Source organism: Labrus bergylta, chromosome 12 (genome assembly GCF_963930695.1).
Source record: "Labrus bergylta chromosome 12, fLabBer1.1, whole genome shotgun sequence".
Classification (NCBI taxonomy): Eukaryota; Metazoa; Chordata; class Actinopteri; order Labriformes; family Labridae; genus Labrus; species Labrus bergylta.
Window position 1 is genome coordinate 20,205,360 of NC_089206.1, and position 17,407 is coordinate 20,222,766.

At 46.3% G+C, this 17,407-nt stretch overlaps 2 protein-coding genes across 2 annotated transcripts in view; both read right to left on the reverse strand.

Annotated features, from left to right (window-relative positions):
• The window catches only part of atp2b3b (ATPase plasma membrane Ca2+ transporting 3b), a 44,213-nt gene extending 38,283 nt beyond the window's left edge, over positions 1-5,930 (reverse strand). The window contains 2 exon segments of the mRNA XM_065960972.1: positions 272-1,059; positions 5,302-5,930. Of these exon segments, the coding sequence (XP_065817044.1) occupies positions 272-506 (235 nt within the window). The 5' untranslated portion in view covers positions 507-1,059; positions 5,302-5,930.
• A 6,722-nt stretch (positions 5,931-12,652) lies between these two features.
• ccnq (cyclin Q) lies at positions 12,653-16,237 on the reverse strand. Its single transcript, XM_065961680.1, has 5 exons — positions 15,895-16,237; positions 15,183-15,366; positions 14,869-15,001; positions 14,529-14,747; positions 12,653-13,435 (listed from the first exon to the last, which is right to left on the reverse strand). Exons 1-5 carry the CDS (start codon positions 16,043-16,045, stop codon positions 13,346-13,348), a joined length of 777 nt encoding a protein of 258 aa, XP_065817752.1. The 5' UTR covers positions 16,046-16,237; the 3' UTR covers positions 12,653-13,345.
• Positions 16,238-17,407: the final 1,170 nt, after the last annotated feature.

A 17,407-nucleotide genomic window follows, 5' to 3' on the forward strand; every position in this document is an offset into this window, starting at 1 on the left:
CCTTCATCCAACATCTATCCTTCATCCAACAATCCACGCTTCATCCAACCATCCATCCTTCATCCAACCATCCATCCTTCATCCAACCATCCATCCTTCTTCCAACCATCCATCCAACCCCTTCATGTATCAGCTCATCCTCCCAAACATTCCTCCATCATCTATTTATACCGCTGTGCTCTCATCCGTTCTTCCCCCTATAGCCATCCTCTCCTCCATTATTAATCCCTCCCTCCCTCCCTCCCTCCCTCCTTCTGTATTTGTCACTCACCTTCCGTGGTGCTGGACTGTAGTCTCTGGCAGAGTCCCTCGCTGTCTCCGTAGTTTTCCTGGATCTTCTGTATGGCGTCGGCTCCTCGGAGCTCCATCAGGTCCCTGAGCTCCTCCACCGTCACCCCTAAGTCTCCGCCCGCTTGGCTGCCATCTGCCCTCCCGCCCCGATTCCCTTTGGGATAAAACTCCACCGCGCTGTTTGCCATTTCTCCCATGGTGGCTGTCGTTGACATGTCAGAAAGTTTTTTTGTGTGTTGTGGTCCTCCTCTCTCCCCGTAGTCTGTCCTGAACTCAGTGCCCCCTGCGTGTGCTCGCTGCAGGACTGATCATAAACTCTGCTCCTTCTTTCTTCTTTAAAGTGTGCGGTGATCCCTACACCTGAACCCTTCCTTGATAGTTTTAAAGGGCAATGAAGGGGGGTTTATTTAGCTCCTCCTCAGTGTCAGGGCCTTCCCTCCCTCGGCTCCTTTATTTCTCCATCACAGGAGGAGGAGGAGGGTGAGGGGGATGACGGACGGCGAGCAGGGGCTCTTCAAAAGCCAGGTGTCTGAATAAATCCAGTGTTTTCTGCTGTCGTCTCCTTTGCGACTCCGCTCTTTCCTCGTTTCTGTCCCCCTCCCTCCAGGGTCACGGCCAGTCCATGGACGGGCTGACGGACTCACAGACGGAGCGATGGAGGGACGATGGACAGGTGGAGAGAGGGGCGAGCAGGGCGAAGGCGGCTGATAAACCAAAAAACAGGAAGTGGATCCAGTTCAGAGGTAGCTACTGCTGCAGCACCAGGACCTGAGAGAGAGAGAGGGAGAGAGAGAGAAAGAGAGGGAGAGAGAATCATCAGTGTGTCGTATTGATCTCAAACACTATCATCACATCAAACCAGCTCTGAGGCAACGACCAGGCCTGCTGAGACCGAGAGGAAAACCTGAGCGACTGTTGCAGAGAGTAAATATCAGCTGCTAGAGCGCCCGTCTCCATCTGAACAAACGCCAGTGTCTGCGAGGTTCAAAAACAAGTCGACATGACTGAACCATGCACGTTATAGAAACACCTTTGCTTTAAACCTTCACTCTAACAACCTGCAAACACAACACAGACATAATATCAATACGTGAATATGGCCCACTTACATCCAGCAAACTAAAGCCGCTTCCAGAGTGAAATCCAGCTCCAGCACAGAAACGACATCGATAACTCTTTAACACCACAAACAGTCCTAGACTCCCAATATTTACAGTTTTAGAGGAATTCATTTACTGTCTTAAAGCTCATGTGATATTGAATAATATCAAAGTAACCAAAATAATTTGACAGCCTAAATATCTATCTATATGGGCGTAGCAGAGGGGGGGTGGGGGGGTTGACTCCCCCGTGGAGGAAAGGGTAACTTATACGGCGAGGCCCAAATATCCTCGAGACGCCCCCGTTTATCACACTACATAATGTGATAATGGTTCATAGAGTATCCTTTCAAAGAGTCAGCAGCTTGTTCCTTCAAAATAAAATACAGACTTCTCCTAGAGTAAAGCTGGCTGGTTCCTTCAAAATAAAATACAGACTTCTCCTTCAAAATAAAAGACAGACTTCTCCTAAAGTAAAGCTGGCTGGTTCCTTCAAAATAAAAGACAGACTTCTCCAAAAGTAAAGCTGGCTGTTTCCTTCAAAATAAAATACAGACTTCTCCTAAAGTAAAGCTGTTTTTACTTAAAGATAGAGTCAGTATCCTGTCTCCTTCAAAATAAAACACAGACTTCTCCTAAAGTGAAGCTGCTCCATCGTCCCTTCTGGGCCTCCATACATGTGTGGTGGTGACTGTGTCTGCAGAGACTCTGTCCTCTGAATGGATTTTACTGTCCTGCTTTGTTCTGGTTGACTCGGGACGTTTCTGGGCGGAGCTGGTGTGTTTCCTCCAGCCAATGACAGCGCAGCAGGTGAGTTTAGGAGTGGATACAGTTCAGTGATTGGATGAAATTCAAACCGGTGAATATGACGGACGTGGACGTAGCAGCAAAGAAGAGAAAATATAATCAGAGTGAGGAGAAACACCAAGTGGATAAGGCTCGTTCTAAAACGAGGGTGAACCTTGTGTTGCCTTTTACCCGTGGACGTGGAGTACGTCCTGTTGGACAGGCAGGTGACAAAAACCGGCGGTTAGCTTGTGATAGCGTGTGTTAGCTTGCAGTGTAGATACAAGCAGTAAACATACACACTACATCCTGCAGGGGGCGGAGCTTCTGGGGGAGGAGGGGCCATGTTTGAATGTTTACAAACATTTCTACTGACTCCTCCTTTAATGACAGAATCCTGAAAAAGCTGTTAACTTAAAGATAATATAAAGATGTTTATCACACATTCTTAGGGCTCATCATCTCTCTGGGGCGGCTGTGAACAACAGCAGACGCCAACAGCATCAGTCCAACTCGTGTCTGGGGATTTCTCCAGTGTTTATTGTTGAATGCTGCAGGTGTCTAACAGGAGCAAAAAACTACCCACCGAGGTCTGCTCCTCTCCAACACACACACACACACACACACACACACACACACACACACACACACACACACACACACACACACACCTGCTGCTATCAGCCTGCACATGTCAGCGTGTTGTACTCGACATTAAATCAACTTCCATTTGTTCACTTTAATAAAAAGCTTGTGAAATTTCCTGAAGCGAGCCGCTTTTGTTGAATCCACTGTAAAATAATTTCCTAATCACCGAATTAACATTTCCTCCATCTCTGGAACTGATTTAATTTAAAATCAATCAGCGGGGATGACGGAGCTGCGCCCCACACGAGCAGCTCACACATGACACAACGCTTTCTGTTTGTCTATCAGGATGTTTTACATGAACATGAAGACGCAGAAGAGAAGCTCATCATTAATTTGTCTTCTCTTCTCCCTCCCCCTCCTCCTCCTCCCCCTCTCTGTCCTGCCATGCCTCCATCCTGACTGAGAGTGTTAGTTTATGACTGAGTCACCCCGCTCTGCCTTTGAAGCCTCCTCCCGCTCTGCTCTCTCATCTCTCTGTCTGCTCCCCCTCTCTTCTTTTTTTTCTCTTCTCCACGTCTTTTGGCGTCTCATTGCTTGTTATTATTTTACCTTCCTCGACCCCCCCCTACCCCCCCCACTCCTACCCCTCCTGCCTCCCTAATTTTGTCGCTCCCTCTATCTATCTGCTTCCTGCTCCTGCAATCATTTATTTACTCGGCCAGTCGCGAGTTTTCTTCCCGGCTCGGCCTCTTACTCACTGATTCTGTCTGATTTTATAACGCTCAGGCAAGAAAAAGCTCTTCTGTTCAGCCTCCCAACTATTGCAACTTACTCTGACAGAGTGTGTGTGTGTGTGTGTGTGTCAGGCCTCTGATGTTACACTGCACATGTGGAAGTGTGTGCACACGTGAGACAGCATTACATAAATTGCAAAAAAGCCCACTTTGTTTCCCAATTTGTTACGCCTTCATAATCACACACACACACGTACAGTTGTCTTTGTCCACAGCACGCAGCGTCATGGATGTACACACAAAGACAGTGACGCCCAGAGACATCACTTCTATGATCTCTGTCATGACACACTAATGTGTCATACAGTGCAGCACACACACTGTGTGTGTTAAATGACATTAGCACACACACACACACACACACACACACACACACACTCACACACACACACACAAACACACACACACACACACACACACACACACACACACACACACACACTCACACTCACACTCACACAGGGAGGGGGGGCTGAGTGTGTTTGAACATGAAAAGAGTCACACAAAAGGTCACCACAATCCTCAGACCGGCCCGACCATTCATCCTGCACGCCTCACTCCATCGCTCAGAGCAACGCAGAAACCAGATTATCATTTAAGAGAAAGTGCCCCCCCCCCAAAAAAAAAAAACTCACACATACACACGCTTATGTGTGTACTCCTGATCTGTCTCTGTGTCGTCCCCATGTTCCCACCTGTGCACCTGCAGACCTACTTCCTGTCAGGTAACGAGGGTCACCTCTGGTAGCAGTGGGGGGGGCCAGTCACACTCTTGAAGAGCCCAGCAGGAATTACACACTCAGAGGATGGAGACATTACAGGTGGACACACACACACACACACACACACACACACACACACACACACACACAATTGAAGAAAAGAAAAGTAAGTCTCCATTAACACCGATCCACTCTGTCTCAAAACACACACACACACACACACACACACACACACACACACACACACACACACACACACACGGTATCCCATGTCCCTCCCACCTCCACTCACAGCCAACACACGCACACGCACACGCACACATCATCCGTGCACGTGCTTGCAGAAATGGCCCCGTGCAACAGTGTGTTTCCCACAGAACGACCTTTCCTGGTCACCTTCAGACGTGCCTGCTCTTCCTCCTCCTCCTCCTCATCCTCACACAGCGGCAGCAGGTCCCGCGCGGTCTCCGCAGGCCTGCTCATAATCTGAGGGCACACACACTCTGCAACCCGGTGCGACACACACACTGCCCGGTGTCCCTCCGCAAGGTGACTGGCCCGGGCCCGCTCCGGCACCGGGCGGCTCGTGAAGGTCCCCCCGGCCTCAGATCATGAGCAGATCAAACGCACCCCCCTGCAGACAAACAACCGACTGATACAGCGAGCCACCGAAGACACCGGGAGGAGGACCGCCCTCCGTCACACACCGGACACGGAGGATGGAGGGATGGTATCATTAGCTGCACACACAAACAGACACACACGCACACACACGCACCCACACACACAGTGCGTGATAATGTGTCGGGGTATTATGGTCTGTCCTACTGTATGAGCGCTGATCAGCTGCTGGGCCTGAGCGGAGCCGCACCGGGCCTCTCTCACATTTCAACTCCGGTAAACCCCCCCGACCCGGTGCGCGAGCATCACATCTCCCCTCACATCTGCCCTCATCTAAACGGCGCGCGGGCGCCCGGGGTAAATAGCAGTCACGCACGCGGGCACGCACGGACTCACCGTGCAGGCCGAGCTCAAGGACATCAGCATCAGCGCGCAGGCGGGGAGGCAGAATCCCCGTTAATCTGCGGCCAGCGGAGCGGAGAATGTCCCAGGCCGGATGAGAGGACACAGAGGGGGCAGGCTGCGGAGGCTCCGGTCTCCTGGAGTCCAAATGAGCGGAGAGATGAAAGACGACGACGGTGCTGATGAATATTCCGCTCCGCGCGGTCACCTGACGGTCGGTCGGCGGAGTTCTGCGGCGGTGGAGGAGAGAGAGAGAGAGACACAGAGAGAGAGAGAGAGAGAGAGAGAGAGAGAGAGAGAGAGAGAGAGAGAGTGTGAGAGAGAGAGAGAGAGAGAGACAGAGAGATAGAGAGACAGAGAGAGAGAGGATGCGCCGGGTGAGGGTTTAAACACCTCCGCTGTGGGGAGGGGGGGAGACCAGGACCGGGCTGCTAACGTGACCGTATCCGGTTAAGTGGTGCGGACAGCGGGAGGGTAAGAAAAGAAAGAAGAAAAGAAAGAGCGCGGCGAGAGGAGAAGCTCATGCGACATCTTTAGAGGAGGAGGAGGAGGAGGAGGAAGAGGAGGAGGGGTTGAGCCGCTGCGAGAGCCCGCGCGCACAGGAGCTCGGTCGCAGCATCCGCGAGAGGAATCGAGCGAGGGAGGGGGGGCTCTATACGTCACCCCCCACCTACTCGATGGCGTGATGACGTCAGCAGACACACCGCAGTGTACGCTGTCAGTTTGTGTTTAGAGCCATCTTTTTATTTTTTAAATTACACATTAAGAGGATCAAAACAATAACGTGCTGCTCATCACTCACACGAGCTGAAGGTGAGAGACTCAGGTGTAACAGGATGCTTCTCAAATGACTCCACACCTGCATGGTGGCCCTGGAGGTCAACTGGACAAACATTTCACTTGTTGCCAAAAAAAACAAACATTTTAGACGCCAAAATATTTCATCAAACAGAAAACAAGAAGTGAAGTCCAGAAGTGTTTCACCTTATATTTTAGTTTAAATATTTTGAAGTATTTTCCATTTCATTAAAGGATCTGTAAGATATGTAGTGAATGATTTCTGCAGCCCTCTTATCGATAGTATCAAAAGGACCAGAACAATAACCTTCATGTATTAAGTAAGACAGGTGTGTTGGAGAGGAATGCATCCATTATTAACTTGCAGGTGAACTCCTGAACATTGTAGTTCACCTGTTCACCTGCAAGTTTTGATTAAGAAAACTCAACTTGATATGATTCTAGTAGAAACAACATGATACCTGTTTTCAGTTGTAAAAATGCACTTAGGCTACAGTGTTGATACTGAAACGTTGCCAAAGTTCTGAACCAGTTCAGACAGTTTGCAGGAATCTATGTGGTTTGATTATTCTGTTAATCATATTGAACTTCAACATCCTGGTAGTGTGACGACCCTGCTCTGTTGAGGGCAAAAAACGTGCACATTGCCTCTATTGGGGACGGTTTAGGTTCACTCAGAGAGCGCCACAGGACAGGTCCCCCCTTTGGGAACGTCTGATTGGTCCACAGTTCTCCGTCTGCAGGATTAAACACAATGATGACCCGGGTTACAAGAACCACAGACCCTCCTCCTCCTCTGTCCTGTGCAGAGCCCTGAGGAGCTGTCCAATGTGCTGAAAGAGAGCTGCTGCAGAACGAAGAGTCATGTTAGCATTTCAACACACACACACACACACACACACACACACACCACGATCTACATGCATGTCGTTACCCAACTGGCTACTGTCACAGCTTGTTATGCAGCGTGGCTGTGTGAGGAGAAAGAGGAGAAATGTATTTATAGATGAATCAAGATGAACTTATTAATAGATATCCTCCACACAGCACGGAGACGGACCACAGACTTAGCTGTCCACAAACACACACACACACACACACACACACACACACACACACACACACACACACACACACACATCTGGATGAAAAGCTTTGTTGCAGATCTTATCTTTCGCTCCTCTTATCTTGATCGTCTCCACACATCATCTCCCAGAGGCGAGAACATCACACACACTCTGTGTTTTATTAATGGCACAAATATTCATAAAAATGTCCTCTTTCTATGTCCAAACATCTAGAGCCACAGGAGTGAAATGTTCTGAGAACAGGAGTTCTGTCAGGTAAGAGTCACACAGCTGGCTTTAAGATCATCTCAGTGTCATGCAGCCCGACCAGTCAGTCCCATCCCAACAACAAGAAACTCCCAGATCGGCTTCCACAGTTAATTTGAAGAGTTAGCAACATAAATAAAACATAAAGCAGACACAGGTTACAGCTGTGTCATAACTCATAAAGCAGACTGTAATATAACATAACCAGCTTCTACACAAACTGTGAAGGACATTACATACAATGTGTAAATAGCTGAATTTGGATTCTTTAAAAGTTTCCTGATGATGGAGCTAGAAATGAAAAATTGTGAGTCTCCAGAGTTCATGAAAAATAACTTTGGATAGTGAAAACTTTTCACTGAAGTAGATGGATGAAAGGGTGAATGGATGAGCAGTTGGATGGATGGTTGGATGAACAGATGGATAAATGGATGGACAGACAGGTGAATGGATGAATAGTTGGATGGATAAACGGATGATTGATGAACAGACGGATGGATGGATGGTAGGTATGATTGACAGTCTGTGGATGGATGAAGAGATGAACAGATAGTTGGATGGAGAAATGGATGGATGGTAAATAAACCCTAACAAACAGAACTCCAGAAATGAAGCTTATACTTATTCATGAAGTTTAAAATAAAAAAAACCTAAACTAAGAAGCTCAAACTGAAGTCTTTAAAATCTAAAGTGTTTAACTGAAATGTGAACATGATTTCCTCTGAGCTGAAGATGTGCACACACAGATTTCTCCTCTTCAGCCATCTTTAATATGACTCATTCAGAAACCTTCTGGATTTCCTCTGGACATTGAAGGCCCTGCAAACATTTTAATCACTTCTTCTTTAGAGTTCTGACATTTTCTGCCAGATTAAGAAGGTCTCTGTAATTTACAGGAAACTCTTCAGTCGCTGTGTTTTTGTCTCGCGTGTGTTGGACTCGGTCGGTAAAGGTAAACGTCTCATTTGTCCGTCAGAGTTTAACAGCATGTGAGTTGAAATGTGGTGACAGCTGTGGGGTTGAGCATTCGTGTTTTCAGGCCACTGTCAATCAAATCTGATCAAGCCTGATGAAGCAGATTAGTTAGCATTGTCTGATGTTTAGCATGCTAGCTACATGGCTGCAGGGTCAGCCCACCTGAAGACCTAAATGTGTCAACAACTCTCCGCTGCAGTGATCGTAAAACTTTGGGATGACACTAATTTATTGCTTAAAACTTAGCCGCGATGCACCGAGAGAGCGAGTGACCTTCTTCTTTTGGATGCTCAGACGGTGGATTGAACATGATAGAGTGCCCTCTAGAGGATGGCTGCAGTAAATAACACATCTTCACTACAAGCTAGAAATGTAGCTGTCCTGTCCATGCTTCTGAATAATGAAGGTACCAGGTAGAGACTCTGGAAACTAATGGTCATAAATGTCAGCTGTGGCCGTTAGAGAAGGAGTGAGCGAGTGTCCTGGACATCAGAGGAAACACTGAGTACTTTTTACATGTTAGCTTTGAACTGTTAGCGGGATCATTGATCAACAGTTTGTCATAATACATAAATCTGTCTTATTGATCATGCTAGCAAAGAACCGTGTGTAAGCTAGCTAGCTGAAACTTAGCTATACTGCTAAGATCTCCTGTTTTTGATCTTTGTAACGTTAGCTCATCAAAGAACAAAAGTCTTGAGTCTGGATGAGTTTTGTTCTGCTTAAGAGCCCTGTGTTGCTATGTTAGCTACGTTAGCTATGTCCCCAATTAGTACGCAAGCTAACATAGGATAACAAAACTACAAAAAGTTTGCCCCGGTCTTCTTAAAGACGCAGCTTCTTTGTGACTTAAGCGTGAGCAGAGCGCTCTGTGCTCTCATTGGTTAACAGATCTGACATCACAGAACAGAAAATCAAACATGCTCGATTTTCTGTCTGGAGGTCGAGAGGCGTCCCGGATGTGGCTTTTTTTTGTCATTCACTATGAGACACTTCACACCATAAAACGATCGATTTTCAACGTAGACGGGTCTCGAAACCCTCCATCTGCAGGAGGGGGCGCTAACCGTGTTTGTAGCGTGTAGTCTGACCTCGGCTTTAAAATTGTATTCATTAATTGGATTAGAGGCGTGGCTTATCGGACTGATTTCCCCCAGGCCGGGGCCGGTCTTATATTCAAGGATTGTGTCCTACAGAAGGACGCTGTGATAATCAGAGGGCTCGAGCGGACCGGACCCAGGAACAGAAAAGTGAGACACACAGACACAGACACAGACACAGACACAGACACACAGACAAGCAAAGTGTCCAACAGTGAAATATGACAGGAACCAGGCGGAGGGCGGAAAATCCAGACTTGCTCAGGAGCAGACGGGCAGAGACACAGAACCACAGAGCTCCACAGCTCAGTGTACCGCTCGCACTGATGGATGCCTTGACAAGTGTTTTAATCCCGGTTTCAATTTAATACATCTCATCTAAACAGATTTCTGTCATTCAAACAACTTCAAACTTTAACCATAAAAAGTAACTTATAAAAAAAAGTCCAGTCCGGCCCCGAGGGAGACGGCTCAGGTTGGTCACGGCTGGATTTTTTGGGCCCAAACTCTGATCTAGTTTGAATCAGCATTTCCAACATGTCGACCTCCATCGTTAGCCCTCAAAACTCCTCCTCAGAAACCGCTGAGACTACGTCCATGTTCTCTACAGTCTGCAGGTGAAACACAGCTTGTCACAGCTCCAGTCACCGTCGTGATATTGTTGTGGGGTGTGAAGGGTTAAAGTGACTCTGCTGACCAGTCCATCTATCATCTCTCTGTTTACATGGACGATGAATCATGAAGTCTGCACTTCACCATCCCTCTATACTAACACACACGCACACACACACATGCACGCACGCGCACACACACACTCTTAAATCTATTGTCTATGCATTAGGCATTAGAGTGTTTAGGAGTGCTCGGTTGATGTCTAATAGGTCTGAGGCTGCAGAGCTTTTATCAGTTCAAGGGCACTCAGCTCTCAGACTGCAGGCCTGATATAACATTAACATCCCAAACTGTCATTTGGATATAAACACACACACGCACACACACACAGCTGGTCGTGTGTGTGACCTTCTGACTTCCCCTCAGGCCCACAGAAAAGGCTGAAGTGATGTGTAAGCAGATCAGAAGCACGCGGCAGAGACGAGCGGCGATCACAGCGGCCTGCGAAGTGTTGAAGTGTGACACAAAAGATACGCTCGCCATTTTTCACCTCCTTTTTTCTCCTCCCACCTCCTTCCCATACATCCTCCTCTCCTCATCCATCCATGTCACTCTCTTTTTCCCGACTCCTTCCCATCTGATGGATAATTCATGAAGTCTGGCTGAACATGCACCCTCTCCATTATTAATATAACATTAGGGAGACAGAGGGAGGAGAGAGAGAGAGAGGGGAGGAGACACAGGAGGACAGAGAAAGGATGCAGGAGAGAGGACAGAGGAAGGATGCAGGAGTCAGGAGAGAGGAGAGAGGAGAGGAGGGAGAGAGGACAGAGGAGAGGAGGGAGATAGGACAGAGGAGAGGATGGAGGAGAGGACGGAGGAGTGGAGGGAGGAGAGGATGTAGGAGACAGGAGAGAGGAGGGAGGAGAGGAGGGAGAGAGGAGGGAGGACAGGAGGGAGGAGAGGACAGAGGAGAGTCAGGGAGGAGTGGAGGGAGGAGAGAAAAAGGTGAAGGCAGGATGACAGGAAAGGAGCAAATGAGGAGCAGCTAAAGACAGACAGATTTTCCCCCAGCAGCTACATGAGGGGGGAGGGGAGGAGAGAAAACAGGAGCTGGAGGAGAGTGACAGACGAGGAGGGAGAGAATGTGTCAGGAAGAGGAATATTGTACAACACGTGATGCTGTTAGGATGCACGCAATGTCTCTAGTCCCGCCAAGAGAGGCAGAATACACGAGGAGGAGAAGGGATGTGTCAGAGCGATCATCTGACTCTCCTTTATCCTGGACACGCGCACACACACACACACACCTGGTTTACATGATGAATACAGAAAGGTGTAGTCGGACTCTAAAAATAATCAGAGCTGAGCAGCGGCAAGGATTAGAAAACTGAAGTCAGATTCCACGCTGTTATGATCTGTGTGTTTCTTTACACTAAATCATCTCTCCGATGAGTCCTCCAGTCACCTCCACTCTCTCCATGTTCACACTCTGCAGCGTGCGGCCTTCCCCCTCGGCTTTCATCCCGTGGCGGTCGCTCTGATTCACATCACAGAAGTGAACCTGAATTCTCTTTTCCTTTTACTTATCGTAAAGAAATAAACCTGTTGACGTTCTGTTTTTACTCTTTCTGTATGAGGACAGAAAAAAGGGATCAAGGCCGTTTGGTTTGTTCGTGCGGGAGTCCTCGGGGCAGGAGGCCCAGAGGTTCAAGTCCGACTTGGCTCCTTTCCGCACGTCCTCATCCCCTCTCCCCGGCTCTCTCTCTGTCCTTCTCTCTTTTTCTCCCTCTCTGTCTCTCTCCCTCTGTGTCTCTCTTTTTCACCCTCCCTCTCCCCTTCTCTCTTCCATCTCTCTCTCCCATCTCTCACTCTCTCTTTTTTCCATTAGTGAAAGTGTAGATATTGAGTAACTCGTCACATTTGATAAAGAACTTGTTTCTTTCTTTGACTGTTGATTGATGGTGACTTTAAACTTCTCATCATATTTCAGCTGTTTTAAATTCAAATGTTTGTCGCTGGCGTCGGCGTGTTAGAAGCTCAGGAGGTCTCGTCCCGGCAGCAGAAGTCAGGCCCTCGAGCAGACAGAGCTAACCAACCTTCAGCGAGCTCATCGGTCACTACTACCAACCGACGTCCCTGACGCCCAGCCTCCACCCTCAGACTGTATCGTCCCCACAACCACCGCCGTCCTCCATCATGCTCCGACCTCAACCTCAACGGAGAGGAAGTGTGAACAACAGGAACGAGAGCAAGAGTAAGGTCTTTAACCTGCTCTATTGTAAAGTGTCTCCAGATCACTTTTGTTATGAATTGGCAAAAAAAGATTGATTGAAATCAGATGTTTTTCCTTTCATTTGAGCCTCTTTATCAGCTAGTTTTTAAATCACATTGTAAATTCTCTCATTGTGTTTTTTGACGTCTTATGTGAAGCACGTTGAATTACCTCACAGCTGAAATGTGATTGATTAATAAAGCTGCCCCACACGTTCATCCATTTATCCTTCAAAAGAAAAACTATCTGAGTACAGATCGTGGAGTTTATTAACAACAACGTCAAATAACTACAAATGATTACAAAGTAGATCCTGTGAGTCTTCCTGTGAGATGATCTCCAGCGTGTTCATCATCGGTCAGTTACTTTCAGCTCTGAAGCTCTTTCAGTACCGTCTGTGTCCACCAGGTGGAGTTTGTAATCCTGCTAGCCACCTGTACGCTAGTCGAGCAGATTGGTGCATAACTAAACCTCTTATTGTTTTACATCAGCCCGAAGTGTAAACGTTTGAGGATGAGGTCAAGAATAATCCAAATGAGGGCCCCATCTCTTCATTTCTACACATTTGTTGGGATTTCTGATCGGTTCGGGGTTTGAACACTTGATGATTTTCCTCCAGCGTGCGTGCACAGGTACCTGAAACCTGCTGCTGCTGTTCGGAGCTCATCAGTATTCAGCACAGAGAAATGTCTCCCCGGGGTGGCAGGAACCAGGAGTGCAGCAGAGTGTGTGTCACAGCTCACAGAATAACTGGGCCAACACAAAGTCTTCTCTCTGCACACACACACACACCTGGAACGTCACACTCACATGTAGAAACACACACACACACACACACACGGGGAAAAACAGCTGTCCTTTGTGTCCTGTGTGTCCTGTGTGTGTGTGTGTGTGTGTGTGTGTGTGTGTGTGTGTGTGTGTGTGTGTGTGTGTGTGTGTGTCCTTCAGATACACTTGGCCTCCATGTCATAGAGCTGCAGAAGGTCTGAGATCACAGCGTCGATGTCGGCTTTGGTCACGTCCTCGCACAGCACCTACATACACATAAACACACACACACACACACACACACACACACACACACATTAGCTCCACACCTGGACAACACACACAGCACACACTTCAAAGGTGCACACGCGTCTCAGACGACCCAGATTTCAGCGCCTGGAGGACTGAAGTGGATCACTGTGACTAATTCTGACTTTTTTTCCATTTGCATTCGGTTCCAGTGAGTCAGAAAATCAAAGAGAGCTCGTTTGGAAAAACTGTTTGACAAAAGGATACTTTAACCGTCACCATCGTCCAATCAGCAGCCAGCAGTCCGCTGTGAGGACGACCTGCAGCTGGACGGTCCCTGTGCACGACCACACCAAGATGGGCTGCAAGAGGAGCGTTAAAGACACATGTGCCGAGCTAAAACTACTAAATCTGTGTCTGTCATTTTAGAGTTTCAGCTAGGGCTGTCACTGGAACTGAAAAAAGGAATGAACTCAATTTTAACGATGACGACCACGGAGCAGGGAGGCAACCAACACAAGTCAGGTCGTGGTCAGGCGTAAACAAAATTGCACTGGTGCCTAAACTGAACGTAACATTTAGAGAACCAGCTGATTGATAAAAAGATCTGTGTGAAACGAGGATGCTGCGGGCCGCACGGCAGTAAGAAAAAAATTCAAAATAAATTCCTAACAACTTTTACTTTTAAATGCAAAATAATGAACTTTCAAATATACGACTAAAAATGTGATTAATCGTGATTAAAACTGATTGTTTGACAGAGTGACAGTTTGACTTATTAATTGTCTCTGTCAAGTTCTCTCTGATGTTTGGGTTAATTAAGAAAATCAGAGATCCTGAAGAGAAAAGCTGTAAAAAGATTGATTCACTGATTTCATTGTTTCCTCTTTAAATCAGAATTTACCTTTAAAGTGACTCTCAGAGCGAGGCAGAGAAAATGTTTTCATGTTTCTTCACACGTGCTGGATGTCAGCAGATGACTGTTTTCTTTTTTTTTTTTTTAAACACGCTGCTGTCGCTTTAAATAAAGGTGACGATCTGTCACATTTCACACACACACACACACACACACACACACAAACACACACAAACACACACACAAACACACACCTGCCACCACTCTCTCTCCCCGACAGGAAGCTCCACTCCATAGCTGTTTAGAGCGAGGTACAGTGTCGCTATGGCGATGTGTTGGGGTATGTGGCGGATGCACATGCCTCCGTGGTAACAGTCTCTAAGCAACGCCCAGGAAGTCTCAGCGACGGGGGTCCGAGACCAAGCGTGGCGGTTCACAAGCGACTTCACAGAGAGCAGGTAGTGCAGCAGGTACTGCAGAGAGACGGAGACGGTTATTTACAAACAATAATAATAAATATAAACAAACAACACAGCCAGCAGGAAGTGCAGGGAGAGTGTGTAAACATATACAGAGCTGATCAGACACACGCACCTTGTGCGGGTGTTCAAAGCAGACGTGGAAGTTGAGCTGTCGGAGGATGAGGAGCTCACACTGCACCACGCTGTCCCTCAGGTCCCAGAACTCCTTGTCACATTCGAGCGGAGAGCTGCTGCTGTTAAAATACCTGTTTGGGGGGGGGGGTGAGAAGTTTTCAGATTCAGATGATTTCAATACAAGGTTAGGGTAAGTGTTCACTCTGAGCATCATGTGTGAACACAAACAGCTGAATGTTTCTCTCTGTAGTCACTCGCTGTGAGGTGCATCATGTGTGAACAGGTCAGGAGGATTTCTTCAGTCATATTTACCTGTGGCTCACGTTGATGATGTCACGGGTCCTGATGTGCTGCTCCTCCACCTTCCCGGCCAGGTACAGACAGCTCATGGCCACCAGGTACGGTTCATAATCCCGCAGGCCCGCTCGTTCAAAGAAACGGTGATACAACACGCACGCTGTGGCCACGGGAACAGAGCGCATACACAGCTTCACACCTGAACCAGGAGGAGGGACAGATTAGGATTTAGGAAACGTCTTCTGACAAGTCCAAAGGAGAGACACACTCCTGCACACAATCATCTGCAATGTTTGGTTAAAGCCAAACTGATAATATTGGCCGATATGAGCGTACCAAATGACTATCGGTATCGGCTAATTTTATCTCCGATATGCACCGATATTACTCGATTTATTCACCAGTCAAAGAGCATTTCATTTGAGTTTCACTGAATTAAACTAGCAGTTCTCTGTCACCAGCCGCCCCCAGTCATAGGGACAGAAGGGTCGCCGGTTCAAGTCCCAGAGAAGATCAAATCAGGAAATAGGTCTGGTAGCTGGAGAGGTGCCAGTTCACTTCCATCTAAATCCTCACATCTCACTTAATATCTCACCATGCGGACTATTTTGTATTTAATGCATCACTTTCATGTTTTGTTTAATTTATTATTTCCTGTCAGTAAAGTGTTTCATCACCTGCATGTGAGCAGAACATGTAAACACAGGTGTGTTAGACGAGAGCTCACCTGTCTCCATGATGAAGCGACACACTCGGAAGTGTGTCTTTATGTCCCGGGCAGACTCACTCTCTGCGGCCCCGCCGGAGTCTCTCCTGCCCGGGGGACACGGCGGTCTGTCCGGGGTGGAGAGGACTCGAGAGGACGGACCCTCCATCATCACACACCAGAGTCTAGGAGGGTTTAAAAACAGATAACTGCGCTGCTTTTAACACAAGTGTCTGCTTTAGAGTGAATATGAACATGTAGGAGATTAAAATGTTAAACTAAAGTTAAAGTCTCGGCAGGTTTAGATTGACCGCCGAACTAAACAGAGCTACATGCTACATGCTAACCGGAGTCTTCTTCTTCTTCTTCGGTTGTTTCTGTGGACACGCGGATAGAACGGCGCCATGCTGCCCCCTACTGTTAGCTGATCATATCCCCCCCGTGATTAATATTCATATAAACTCCAAATATTTTATGTAGTTATTCAGGTATTTTCTTCTAAACCTGCCAGCGTTAACAAGTTATTAGTGATTAATTAAGATCTGAAAATAAAGTGTTTAAGGATCAATATGCAAGAAATCTAGTGAATTAAATCATAAATGAAACGTTTAAATAAAAACAATTCGATAAAGATAAAATAAAATAAGCATTGTGAGCCTTCAGTGTAAAGGAATCAAGTTAATCTCTGAGTTTTAAGGCATTTATCTCTCCCAGTTTCTTCAAAGACTGAAATAAGATTTTCAAGTTTTTTTTAAAAACTAAATATAATTAGGCCTAATCTATAATCACATTATTATTACATACAAATTTAACCTATTTGTTCTGCATAAACACAACAAACTTTACGATACACAAGAACATATTTTACGTAATAAAACTTTATTCCGGTCAGTTTGAGAATCTTTGGAGAATAAATAAAAATAATTTAAGTTAATATACCTCATTAAACCTAATCAGGCTGTTTGTCTTGTTTTGAAATGTTTATAATTCATGAGTTTGTGTTTAATGTTTTACTAAATGCTGAAAAACACAACAGAAAAGAATAATCGTTAAAAATAAAACTTATTCAGGTTTAAATTGTTTGTACAGATGCTTTTTTATTTATAATATCTGAACATATGTTTCCAAATTACTGACAAAGCGTCAATGTTAAATAAATAAATAAATAAATAGGCCTTAATAAATACATAAAATTGGATTTATGTACAACAAATATAAACTTTGAATAAAAAAAACAAATAGCAGGCTAACAAAATAAAGGGGGCTTTGTTTTAAAATGTCTAGCTTAGTCTTAGCCTACATAATTTCCGATTTTTCGGAGGTTTAGATTTTTAAAAGAGGTCAAATGTGTTTTCAAATCTAGAGCCTATAGCCTAATTAAAATATAAAATGAGTAAAATATTTCTAACACCTAATAAAAATCAAATGAAGGGAAGAGAAGTAGGCTAGATCAGGCAGCAGTATTTCACTTTTATGCTAAACACGCATTTAAACATTTGAACAGCTTCAGTCTCCAAAAACAAAGTGCACAATT